We start from the raw sequence: 12,989 nt of genomic DNA, 5'->3' as shown, positions 1-12,989 counted from the left end.
TTAATTAGCACACATAGCTCCAGCCTGGCCCCTTCTCTGAGCTCTAGTCTGGTATCTTATCTTTTCCTCTTGGTATCTCAAAGGCACATCACACTTAACATGTCCCAAACTGTTCCTCCTGTGGGATTCCCCCTCTGACTGGTGCTGTTATCCTTCCAAGGGCGTAAGTCAGAAGGCTGAGAATCATGTCACCTCCTCCTTTACCTGCCAAAACATCTCTCAAATCTATTTACTACTCTTGAGCTCCTTTGAGACTTCTCTAATCCATGCCTACGATCATTTCTTGCTACAAATAGCTTCCTAATAGCAGCTCCACTGTACTCCCTCTAGTCCGCTCTCCTCGTGGTCTTCAGAGTAACCCTCTCAAACACAAATCTGATCATGTAACTCATCTGCTTAAAACACTCCAGTGACACCTGTTTGTGTGGGATTAAAACCCAAATCCTCACAGAACCAAGGTCCTGCAAGATCCCATCCCTGTGTGCCTCTCCCATCTCTCTGGTTCTTCAAGCACCAGAAAGAACCAGACTGGTCCCTCCAGCGTGTCACACTTTTTCCCACCACAGGGTTCATTCATTCCATGGAATGTTACCCTGTCACCTAGGTAATGACTGCTCATTACTCCAGACCCCAGCTAGATCACCACTTTCTTAGAGAAACTTTCACTAAACAAGTCAAATTCCCCTATTAGAGACTCATGATTCCATGTACTTTTTATTTGTAGCGGTTATCACAGTTGCAACTTGATAGATAATGATTGCTGCCATAATTTATTAATGTCTGTCTTCCCTCTTCCCTGAACTAAGCTCTGAGCTTCATGAGGGTAGAGACCTTGATTGCTTTTGTTCTTTTGTTTACCCTTGTATCCCCAGGCCTAGTGCTTGACACTAGTAAGTGCTCAAGAAATACTCATTGACTGAGTGAATAGGTGGGTTTTCAGGGTTGCAGTGTGTGGGGGTGGAAAGTCTGAGGGTCTGACTTTCACTAGTATAATGACCTTGGGCAAGTCATTTTGTCTTTCTGAGTCTCTGGTTTCTATCTGTAAAATAGGGATAATGAGGCCTGCCACCTCATTGGTTTGATGTGGGAATTAAAAGGGATCTTGTATGAAAGGTGTTTAAGCAATGTGAAAATGTAGGACAGTAAAATTAACTATGGCAATTTAGTTAACCTTGATGAACTTTAGCTCCTTTTATAAAATGGAGATAATAAACCTACCTTGAAAGGTTGTTAATGCAAATTAAAAGCGAGGGGTGGAAAGCACTCAGTAAGTGGTGCCTGTTACCCTTATGATTGGTGAAAAGAATGGAAAATGGATTATGCAAAGTTAGGAAGCAAAGTCAGGTGCTAAAGGTAAGAAATTGGGAAGGTGACAGCAGATGAGAGGTTGTGCTGAGGACAGTAGGTCCTGAGGTTAAAAAAAAAATCAAGGAGCATGTGTGGGAGGCCCCAGAGAGCAGGCTCTGGATGCATGCAACATGTTCACATTAGCTCTTACAATAAATATGATATAATGATATTAGCAATCTGGGGAAGATTATTCTGGCCTTTGTGGCTTATCTCAGTAATTATCAGTATTATTTATTCTGTAAAGCCCCTGTAACATGGGCCTAAAAACTTTTAACTTTTTAAAATATTACCTAAGAAATTCATATTTGTACAAAATACTAGAAAATACATAAGCAGTTTAATGACAATCTTCCAAAATGTACCACTCAGAAATAACCACTCTTGAATATTTTTGCTGCACTATGTATTATTCAAGATTATTTTCAAGGCATGTTATTTTGGGGGCCTATGTTTTTAAAAACTAGTTAGGACGTAAGTGGAAAATTGTAGTGGAATATACTATTAGATGCATTCCAGAGGAGACCTGCTTTATTTATTTATTTATTTATTTATTTATTTAATGATTCATCAACAGGCTTTTTCTGATGGGATGGACCTTTCCTCGGCTTCTCCAAAGCAAGAAACTTCCAACACACCTGAGGGAAAAATGAGAGACATTCTGCATGACCTAGAAGAAATCCAGGAAAAATTACGAGAAAACTTCACAGAGAAAGAGCCCCTTGAAGAAAAAAGGCAGGGTGAGTTGATTTCATTTAATAGAGGAGGATTAAACATGGAAGTTGGAGAGAAATGGCAAAATGCTCTGTGACTTTATTTTGTGGGGACATGGTCCCAGGGCCCAGCTGCATTATCTCTGTGGTGTTGTAAATGATGAAGGCATGGGCTACGGTATGTTTGTGGCTGGCAATACTTTTGGATATGACTGGAGGTGTGATGTAACACAGGCCCTGGATGAGATAGAAACTCATTTTCTAAGACTGTAAATATAGAGCCTGGACCTGATTTTGCTAGCTTACCATTCATCAGTGTTATATGAGAAGATTCAGAAACAGGCTGCTTTTTATTTTCAACTAGTAAATGTCTTTATTAACAATACATGCGACTTTAAATAGTTCTTGATATGTTCTATTAGAATATAATCTTTGGAGCGTTTGTTAATGTTAAACAGTAACAACGTAGAAAAGAACCTTTCTGTCCTGACTTTGTAGGTTCTCTGTTGTTCCCCTGGTCACGACTGAAAAACAGTGAACCCCTATCCTGCAGACATCAGCTCTGGTCTCTCTCAGCCCCACTTCCTACCCTGGCCACTACCAGCTTTATATACTTTAGGGACATAACTCTTACAGCATTTTTCTCTTTAAATGATCTTACTCTGCTTAAGAAGTCATCCCATATTTAAGTGGAGAAACATAATTCCTTGGAAAAGTTTCTTGAGGAAACCAATTAAAACATAGTTTGTCAGTTCCAAAAATTATCTGAGAAATAAGTACCCTCTTGGCTCCTGTGTGCTCCTAAATTTAGGTTGAGTTCCTTAGCGATTTTATTTATTTATACAAATTTAAAATTAATTTTAAAATTCAACTTATAATTTTGAACATAATCTTTATCCAGTCTTCTGTAGATGGGCATTTAGGTTGCTTCCATCTTGGCTATTGTAAATTATGCTGCCATTTCAATTAACTACTTTCATTAGTTTATTGAATGTCCATTCAGAATTCATTTATGCAAATACAAGCAAATATGAATTTATATTCTTATCTCCTTTTTACTTTTTACTCAAAAGGTAGATACTATATACACTGTTTGGATTTTGCTTTTCTTCTTTACTTAATATATCTCAATACATTTATGAATTGGTACCTTCAGCATTTTCTTTTATAGCTGCATAATATTCCAGCTTATGGATATGGAACATTTATTTACCCAATCCTCTACTGATGGATGCATGATTACTTCCAATTGCTTACAAATAATATTGATGTTAATAACGATACATATATTATTTTATATGGGTACAGATACAGATGTAGGTTAAATTGCCAGTAAGGGTGTGGAATCATAGGGTAAAATCATTTGTAATTTTGATATACATTGCCAAATTGCCCTCTAGTTAGGTTATACCGGTCTACACTCTCAAGGAAGAAATATGTATCCCCATAGCCTGTCAACTGAGTGTGTTGTCAAACTTTTGTAATTTTTTTTTTTTACAATCTGGTGGGTTAAAAAAAGTAATGTGTGAGTGTGCCATATTTTTAATTTGCATTTCTCCATTAATTGTGTATATATCTTGTGTCTTTTAAAATTTGACTTTTAGGAACTCTTTATAAATTAGGAAGAAAAACCTTTTGTCTGAGATATGAATTGCAAATTTTGTTCCGCAATTTGTCATTTATCTTTTGAGTCTATTTAGCATAGATTTTAGAATGCCATATAGACATTCTTCTATTTTCAAGTAGTAAATTTCACCAGTCTTTTCTTTTATGGCTTTTAGATTTTAAGTTTACTTAGAAAACGTTACCACCCCAAGTTTAGAAAGGAATTTTCCTGTGTGTGTCTGTGTGTGTTTGTAGTTTATATTTTATATTTAAATCTTTGGTTTCACATTTTATGATGAAATCTTTCACACATTTGAAGTGTATCTGGCATGTAGACTAGTGAATTTTAAATAATATTTACATAACACCACTTTAGAGACATATCTCTTATAATATTTTTATATTTAGTGATGTTGGTCTGGTTGAAATGTTGCTTCTGGAGAAACATGATTTCTTGAGAAAAAATGAACAATTTCTAAGATTATTTGAGTATGTATTTAAAAGTTTGTTTTTTTTTTTAAATTTTATCTTAATATTAGTTTCAAGAATATAGTGCATCGGTTAGACATTTATATAGTTTATGAAATGATCCCCCTAATTGCTCTTTCTCTCCACCTAGTCATTACATTAATGCTAACTGCATTTCCTATGCCATGCTCCCCATCCCTAAGTCCATCCATCAACTACTAATTTGTACTTCTTTAACCCTTCTCCCATTTTCCTCACCCCCAACCCCTTAACCCTCTAGCCATCACCAAATTGTCCTCTAAATTTATGAGTCTGTTTTTGATTAGTTTGTTCTTTTTGTTCCTTAGATTCCACATATAAGTAAAATCATATGGTATTTATCTTTCTCTGTCTAACTTATTTCACTCTGCGTAATAACCTCTAGGTCTATCTATGTTGTTGCAAATGGTCTGATTTCATTTTTTTAATGAATAACATTCCATTGTATATATGAACTATAACTTCTTTATCTAATCGTCTGTTGATGGGCATTTAGGTTCTTCCACATCTTGGCTGTTGTAAATTATGCTGCCATGAACATAGGAGTGCATAGATCTTTATGAATTATTGTTTTGGTTTTCTTCGGATAAATATCTAGAAGTACAGTTGCTGGGTCCAAAGGTATATTGATTTTTAATTTTTTGAGAAACCTCCAGACTGTTTTCCATAGTGGCTGTACCAATTTGCAGTCCCACCAACAGTGTATGAGAGTTCCTTTTCTCCACATCCTCAACAATACTTGTTCTTTGATTTATTGATGATAGCTATTCTGACAAGTGTGAGGTGAGATATCATTGTGGTTTTAATTTGCATTTCTCTGATGATTAGTGACCATGAGTATCTTTTCATATGTCTTTTGGCCATCTGTATTTCCTCTTTGGAGAAATATCTGTTCAGATCTTCTGCCCAGTTTTTAATTGGATTGTTTTTCTGTTGTCGAGTTTTATGAATTCTTTATACATTTTGACTACTAACCTATTATCAGATGTATCATAAGCCAATATTTTCTCCCATTCTGTTGATTTTCATTTCGTTGATGGTTTTCTTTGCTGTACACAACTTTTTAGTTTGACGTAGTCCTGTTTGTTTAATTTTTCTTTTGTTTTGCTTGTCTGAGGAGATATATCCGAAAAGAAATTACTGTTAGCAATATCAGAGAGTTTACTCCTATGTTTTCTTCTAGAAATTTTATGGTTTCGGGTCTTACATTTAAATCTTTAATCCATTTTGAGTCTATTCTTGTATATGGTGTAAGAAGGTGGTCTAGTTTCTTATTTTTTGCATGTATCTATCCAATTTTCCCAGCACCATTTATTGTAGAGACTGTCTTTACCCCATTGTATATCCTTGCCTCCTTTGTCATATATTGAGTGTACTGGCATGGATTTATTTCTGGGCTCTCTATTCTGTTCTGTTGATCAATGTATCTGTTTTTATGCCAGTACCGTGCTGTTCTGATTACTGTAGACTTGTACTATAGTTTGATAACAGGTAGTATGATACCTCCAACTTTGTTCTTCTTTCTCAAGATTGCTGTGGCTATACGGGCTCTTTTATGGTTCCATATAAATTTTAGGATTATTTGTTCTAGCTCTCTGAAAAATACTATTGGTATTTTGATAGGGATTGCATTGAATCTTTGGATAGCATGGCCATTTTAATGATGTTGGTTCTTCCTACCCATGAACATGGTATATGCTTCCATTAATTTTATCTTCTTCATTATTTTTTTTCAATGACATAATTTACTGAAAATAGGTCTTTTACCTCCTTAGTTAAATTGATTCCCAGGTATTTTATTGTTTTCGATGTGATTGTAAATGGGATTGTTTTCTTAATTTCTCTTTCTGAAAGTTCATTGTTGGTATATAAAAATGCCACTGAGTTCTGAATATTAATTCTGTATCCTGCTACTTTACTGAATTCATTGATCAGTTCTAACAGTTTTTTGGTGGACTCTTTAGGGTTCTCTCTATATAGTTTGATGTCATCGGCATATAACGAGCGTTTTACTTCTTCCTTTCCAATTTGGATACCTTTTATTTCTCTTTCTTGTCTTATTGCTGTGGCTAAGACTTCCAATGCAATGTTGAAGAGGAGTAGTGAAAATGGGCGTCCTTGTTTTGTTCCTGATCTTAAGGAAAACACTTTTAGCCTTTTCCCATTGAGTATGATGTTCACCGTAGGTTTGTCATACGTAGCCTTTGTTGTATTGAGGTGTGTTCCCTCTGTTCCCACTTTGCTGAGAGTTTTTGTCATAAATGGATGCTAGATTTTGTCGAATGCTTTTTCTGCATCTGTTGATATGATCATATGGTTTTTATCTTTTGATTTGTTAATATGGTATATCACATTAATTGATTTGTGGATATTGTACTAACGTTGCATCCCAGGAATAAATCCAAGTTGATCATGGTGTATGATGTTTTTAATGTATTGCCGAATTCAGTTTGTTAATATTTTGTTGAGAATTTTTGCATCAGTGTTTATAGGAGATATCTGACTATATACAGTTTCCTTTTTTTGTATCGTCTTTGTCATGTTTTGGAATCCAGGTATGGATTATGGTGGCCTCATAAAAGGAGTTAGGGAGTCTTTCCTCTTGAGTTTTTTTGGAATAATTTGAGATTAGGTGTTAATTTTTCTTCGAATGTTTGGTAAAATTTGCCTATGAAGTCATCTGGTCCAGGACTTTTGTTTTTGGGGAGGTTTTAAATTACCGATTCAATTTCATTTGTGGTAATTGGTCGGTTCAGATTTTGTGTTTCTTCCTGACTTACTCTTGGGAAATTGTATGTTTCTGTGAATGTGTCCATTTCTTCCAATTGTCCAATTTGTTGGCATATAATTGCTCATAGTATTTTCTTATGATCGTTTGTATTTCTGTGGAGTCCATTGTTATTTCTCTTCTTTCATTTCTGATTTTATTTATTTGAGTCTTTTGTTTTCCTTGATGAATCTGGGTAAGAGTTTGTCAATTTTGTTTATCCTTTCAGAGAACCAGCTCTTGGCTTCATTAATCTTTTGTATTATTTTCTAGACAATTTCGTTTATTTCCACTCTGATCTTTATTATTTCCAGCCTTCTATTCACTTTGGGCTTTGTTTGCTATTCTTTTTCTAGTTCTTTTAAGTGTAAGGTTAGATTGTTTATTTGAGCTTTTTCTTGTTTCTAGAAGTAGGCCTGTATTGCTACGAATTTCCCTCTTAGGTCTGCTTTCTCTGTGCCCCATAGATTTTGAGTTGTTGTGTTTCCAATTCCATTTGTCTTTAGATATCTTTTTATTTCTTCCTTGATCTCATTGATAACCCATTTATTGGTTAGTAGCATGTTATTTAGCCTCCATGTGTTTGTGTATTTTCCAGTTTTTGGTTTTTTTTTATAGTTGATTTCTAGTTTCATACTATTGAGATCAGAGAAGATGGTTGATAGGATTTTAATCTTCTTAAATTTATTGAGACTTGTTTTGTGTTCTAACATATGGTCTATCCTGGAAAATGTTCCTTGTGCACTTGAGAAGAATGTATATTTTGCTGCTTTGGGGTAAAACGCCCTGAAAATATCTATTAAATCCATGTGGTCTAGTGTGTCTGTTAGGCCCATTGTTTCCTTGTTGATTTTTTGTCTGGAAGATCTGTCCATTGGTGTCAATGGGGTGTTAAAGTCTCCTACTATGAATGTATTACTGTGGATCTCTCCTTTTATGTCAGTCAATAATGGCTTTATGTATGCAGGTGCTCCTATGTTGCGTGTATATTTGTGTACTAGGGTTATGTCCTCTTGATTTATTGATCCCTTTATCATTATGTAATGCCCTTCTTTGTCTCTTATAGACTTTGTTTTCAAGTCTATTTTACCTGATATAAGTATTGCTACCCCGGCTTTTTTTCATTTTCATTTGTGTGAAATATCTTTTCCATCCCTTTACTTTCAGTCCGTGTCATTTGATGTGAAGTGGGTCTCTTGTAGACAGCATATGCATAGGTCTTGTTTTCTTATCCATTTGGCTACCCTATGTCTTTTGATTGGAGCATTTAATCCTCTTACATTTGAAGTGATTACTGATAGGTAAATAGTTACTTCCATTTTATTATTCTTATTTGTTTTTTTCTTTTATCTTTTTCACCCCTTCTTTTTTCACAGAAGTCTCTTTAATATTTCTTGTTATTCTGGCTTGTTGGTGATGAACTCCTTAAGCTTCTTCCTGCCTGGGATGCTCTTTATCTCACCTTCCATTTTAATCGAAAGCCTTGCTGGGTAGAGTATTTGTGGTTGTAGATTCTTGTTTTTCATAACTTTGGATATTTCTTGCCAGTCCCTTCTGGCTCACAAAGTTTCCATCGAAAAGTCAGCAGAGAGTCTTATGGGTGTACCTTTGTAAGTAACTAGCTTCCTTTCTCTTGCTGCTTTTAAGATTCTGTCTTTGTCTTTGACCTTTGGCATTTTAATTATGATGTGTCTTGGTGTAGGTCTGTTTGAATTCCTCTTGTTTGGGACTCTGTGCTTCCTGAACTTGTATATCTAATTCCTTTGCCAGGCTAGGAAAGTTTTCTGTCATTATTTCTTCAAATACATTCTCAATCCCTTGCTCTGTCTCTTCTCCTTCAATTACTCCTATGATGCAGATATTGTTATGCTTCATATTGTCCTAGAGGTCTCTTAAACTATCCTCATTCTTAATTCTTTTTTCTTCTTGTTGTTCTGATTGGGTGTATTCTGCTACCAAGTCTTCCAGGTTGCTGATTCGATCTTCTGCTTCATCCAATCTACTATTGGATCCTTTCAGTGTATTCTTCATTTCAGTTAGTCTTCATTTTTGTCCGATGCTTTTCTATGGTTTCTATGACCTTTTTTATGCTTACTGTCTCTTTGTTAAGGTTCTCATTGTGCTCATCCATTCTCCTCAGCTTAGTTCATTAAGCATCCTTATAATCGTTATTTTGAACTTTGTTTCTGGTAGGTTGCTTGCCTCCATTTCATTTAGCTTGCTTTCTGGAGTTTTCTCCTGTTGTTTCATCTGTGGCATGTTTCTTTGTTTTCTCATTGTATTAGCCTCTCTGTATTCATTTCTATGTGTTAAGAATATTTGTTTTGTCTCTCAGCCTTGGCCAGATGGCCTTATGTGGAAGATGTCCTATGTGGCCCAGTGGTGCACTCTCCCTGATGCTTCGTGCTGGGGACTGTGGACGTGATCTTTGTGTGAGTTGTGTGTAATCTTCTGTGGTCACTAAGCCTTTATTGGTGTTAGTACATCAGTGGATGGGATTAACACTCAGGATGAGTAACTGTGGGAACTGGCTGCGCCCACAGGATTAGAGGTGTTGTGTGTGGGCTGACTCCACTGCATGGGATTTGCCCTAGCAGGCTTGTGTACTTGTTGAGGCCACCCTTTGTATGTACTGCTTATGGGACTAGTCAGGAGTTTCTCTGTTGTGGTTTAGTGCCAGCCTCCGGGTGCTTTGGTTCTGTGGCTCCTTCGGAGGGGTTCCCCAGAAGGCTAAGGTCAGCCGCTGCCTTTGATTGCTCATGGCTACCTGGTGGGAGCTACAAAGTGATCCTCAAATGGTTGTTGCCTATGCTGGATTTGTAGGGAAGTGGAAAAGACAATGCTGTATATAGGCAGCATCCCAGTTATCCCCCATCCCTGACCTAGGGCAGTTTAGCAGAGGGAGCAGTGCTCCTCAAAGCCTGACATTGCCTGTCAGTTGCTTGTAAGTCTCTGAAACTGGAAGAGCCTCTGGGTGATATGTGTGTTAGGTGGTGCAGGAACCCAGGGAGTCTCCTGGTCTATTGAGTAAATTTCCCCCTGCCACTGCAGTGTCATTTGACATGCCAGCGCTGTCTTGGTGGCTCCCTGTACAAATTTCCAATTGTAGTAAGGTCAGCTGCTGCCCACCTTGGGCCTGCGAACACTCAAGCTCTGTTTAAGAATTACCGAAGCTCGTGGGCGTGTGTTTGTGGCCCGCCACTGAATGCTTCTCCTGGATTTATGGGCTTTGCATGGGCCGCATGAACTGAGTACTGTTGTTTGCTGTTGAGTTTGCGACCCAAGGAAAGCACAGGATGGGACTGGGTTGCTTGGGAGCAGACTTACCACAGGTAATTTGTAGGTTAGGTGGGGCGTCGTCTCATTGAGGTACAGGGCCATTAGGCCTACACAGCACCAGATTTGCTGCCAGCTCTGGAACTGTGGGCTCCCACCGAAATCAGATATCACTGCATGACCTACTGTCATCTGTGGTGGGCCCACAAAACCCCTGAGATCTGCCCAAGTGATATTGTTTCTCACGCTGGCAGCAGTGATCTTCCCATCACTGTGTTCCCTGAATTTTGCTCACTTCGCTGGCTGAGTTTTGTTGACTGTGCAGAATGTGCCACCCCAGGGCAGGGGCAGCTGCCTATCAACATGTGGTGGGCACTTTGTGTATTGGATAGGGCAGGAGCTCAGGGGGGTCACAGGCCGTCGGACCAATAGCCTCAGTTTTCTGTAATTTCTGTGTCTGCACATTCCCACAGTAGTCACAGATCACAGGGAGACAGGCTGCTGTCTGGGGCGGTCCAACAGACCCCTGCGATCCCTTGAAGAGATATTGCAACTCTTACGGGCAGCAGTGGTCTGCCCACCACTGTTTTTCCTGAAATGTGCTCACTGCACTAGCCAAAGTCTGTTGCCTGCACAGAATGCACAATCTCAGAGAAAAGCAGAGCAAGGGAGGCTGCCTGTCAATGGGCTGCAGGCACTCTGTGGCTTAGGTAAAGCAGGATCTCAGTGAGACAAGGGCAGTCAGGCTAATACAGCCTCAGTTTTGCTGAAACTTCTGTGCCTGGGAGTTCCCACTGTAGTCACAGTGAGACCAGCTGCCATCTGGTGCAGTCCCACAGACCCCTGCGATCCCCCCATGTGATACTGCAACTCTTGCAGGCAACAGAGGTCTGCCTGTAACTGATTTCCCCCTGCAGTGCCCACCCTGTGCTAGCCAAAGTTTGTTGCCTGTGTAGATTGTGAGGGTGGCAGGAGATTGGCAGGGGCAGGGCCTTGGTGGTTGACTGTCAATGAGATGCCTGGGGCAATTTGTGGGTTGGGCAGGGCTGGGTCTCAGGGAGACAATGACCCTCAGAGCAATACAGCCTCAGTCTTGCTGCAACTTCAGTAACTGTTCACGTTTCCACAAAAGTCACAGATCACAGCAAGACCAGCTGCTGTCAGGACTGGCCCACAGATCCTTGAGATCCACCCAAGTTCGTGTTGGCAGCAGTGATCTGCCTGAAACTGTCTCCGAAATACGCGCTCATAGCCCTGGCTACCAACTGCCAATATTTAGCCCTGAATCTGTGCAGGGTGTGGCAGCCACCCAGCAACAAAAGCCCCAGGCAATCTGCAGTTTGGATAGGGAGGGCTGATCTCTTCAGACCTGCACTTCCAAATGGCCCTGTGGGAGGGGCCTGCACTGGCAAACTGTTGCCATCTGTAGATTGCCCAGTCGGGGGGGGGGGGGCCCGACTAAAGCACAATGGTCGCTGCCACAGTGGTGACTGCCTGTCATGCCCTTGTTCTAGTGTCAGGAAATGCAATCTTTCCCCATATGAATCTTGCATGAGCCTCTGAGCCACCACCAGTGCCCCGGGAGAGTGTCCACAGATGAGAGAGCCTGTGCTTGGGCCTTTCAAAGGGGCATCTAGGGTTTCATTCTCCTTCCGTCTCAGCCAGATGCCAAAATCTCCTCATAGTCAGAGTTTTTGGAAACTCCTCTTCCTTGGGCTGGGGAGCCCTTGAATAAGGCCAGGAGCCCCTCCTCCTTCAGGGACGCCTCTGCAGCCTTGCTCTACCACCCAGTGATCCTCCACTACCTGCAGGTGCAGGTCCAACCTGATTAGTGACTTTGCCTCTCCTACCAGCTTCGATGTGGCTCCTTGTTTATATTATCTGACTATGATCAGCTGGACTTCAGGTGGTTTTCCACATCGGTTATTTTATAATTTGGTTGTAATTTCAATGCAGACCTGGGAAAAGGTGAACCCTGCTTTTACCTAGCCCGCCATCTTCCTCTCCATTCCCCAAAGTTTTTTATTTTAATTGTGGTAAACTACACATAACATAAAGTTCACCATCTAAACCATTTTTCTGTAGTGTTAAGTACATTCACGATGTTGTGCAACCAAGCTCCAGCACTTTTTCATTTTGCAAAACTGAATCTCTATATCTTTTAAACAGTAACTCCTCCTCCCCCTTATCCCCCAGGCCTTAGCAACCACCATTCCACTTTCAGTTTCTATGAGTTTGATCTAGATACTGTATATAAGTGGAATTATACAGTTACTGTCTTTTTGTGACTGGCTTGTTTCTCTTAGCAAAATGTTCTTAAGAGTCATCCATGTCATAGCATGTCAGGATTTCCTTCCTTTTTAAAGCTGAATAATATATTCTTTTGTATGTAATACCACATTTTGTTTATCCATTCAACCATTGATGGACACTTGGGTTCCTTCCACCTCTTGGCTATTGTGAATAATGCTGCAATGAACATGGGTGTACAAATATCTCTTCAAGATCCTACTTTCAGTTTTTTTGAATGTATGCCCAAAAATGGAATTGCTACATCATACTCTAATTCTGTTTTTATTTTTTTTAGGAATTAAGTATACATGTTCAGTATTTTTTAAAATTTAGCTTATAAAATTTAAGTATGCATTAGCAGGTAGAATGTAGTTCTTTCTCTGTGGTTATGTTGTTTTTGATTGTTTAGACCAGTCCAGAACATTTTTACAACAAAGAATCTGCAAATATCACTGTTTCCTGAAACATCATTCCCTAAAGTT

At 39.0% G+C, this 12,989-nt stretch overlaps 1 protein-coding gene across 2 annotated transcripts in view; it reads left to right on the top strand.

Annotated features, from left to right (window-relative positions):
- Positions 1 to 12,989, top strand: part of RNF135 (ring finger protein 135) — a 29,152-nt gene that overhangs the window by 4,180 nt on the left and 11,983 nt on the right. For both annotated transcript variants that reach the window (XM_015599199.2, XM_006924975.3), the window contains one exon: positions 1,925 to 2,087. In XM_015599199.2, coding sequence (XP_015454685.1) covers positions 1,925 to 2,087 — 163 coding nt within the window. The remainder of the gene's footprint in view (positions 1 to 1,924; positions 2,088 to 12,989) is intronic.

Source organism: Pteropus alecto, unplaced genomic scaffold (assembly GCF_000325575.1).
Source record: "Pteropus alecto unplaced genomic scaffold, ASM32557v1 scaffold98, whole genome shotgun sequence".
Classification (NCBI taxonomy): Eukaryota; Metazoa; Chordata; class Mammalia; order Chiroptera; family Pteropodidae; genus Pteropus; species Pteropus alecto.
The sequence above is the reverse complement of the archived record's forward strand: the minus strand, read 5'-3'. Positions and strand labels throughout refer to the sequence as shown.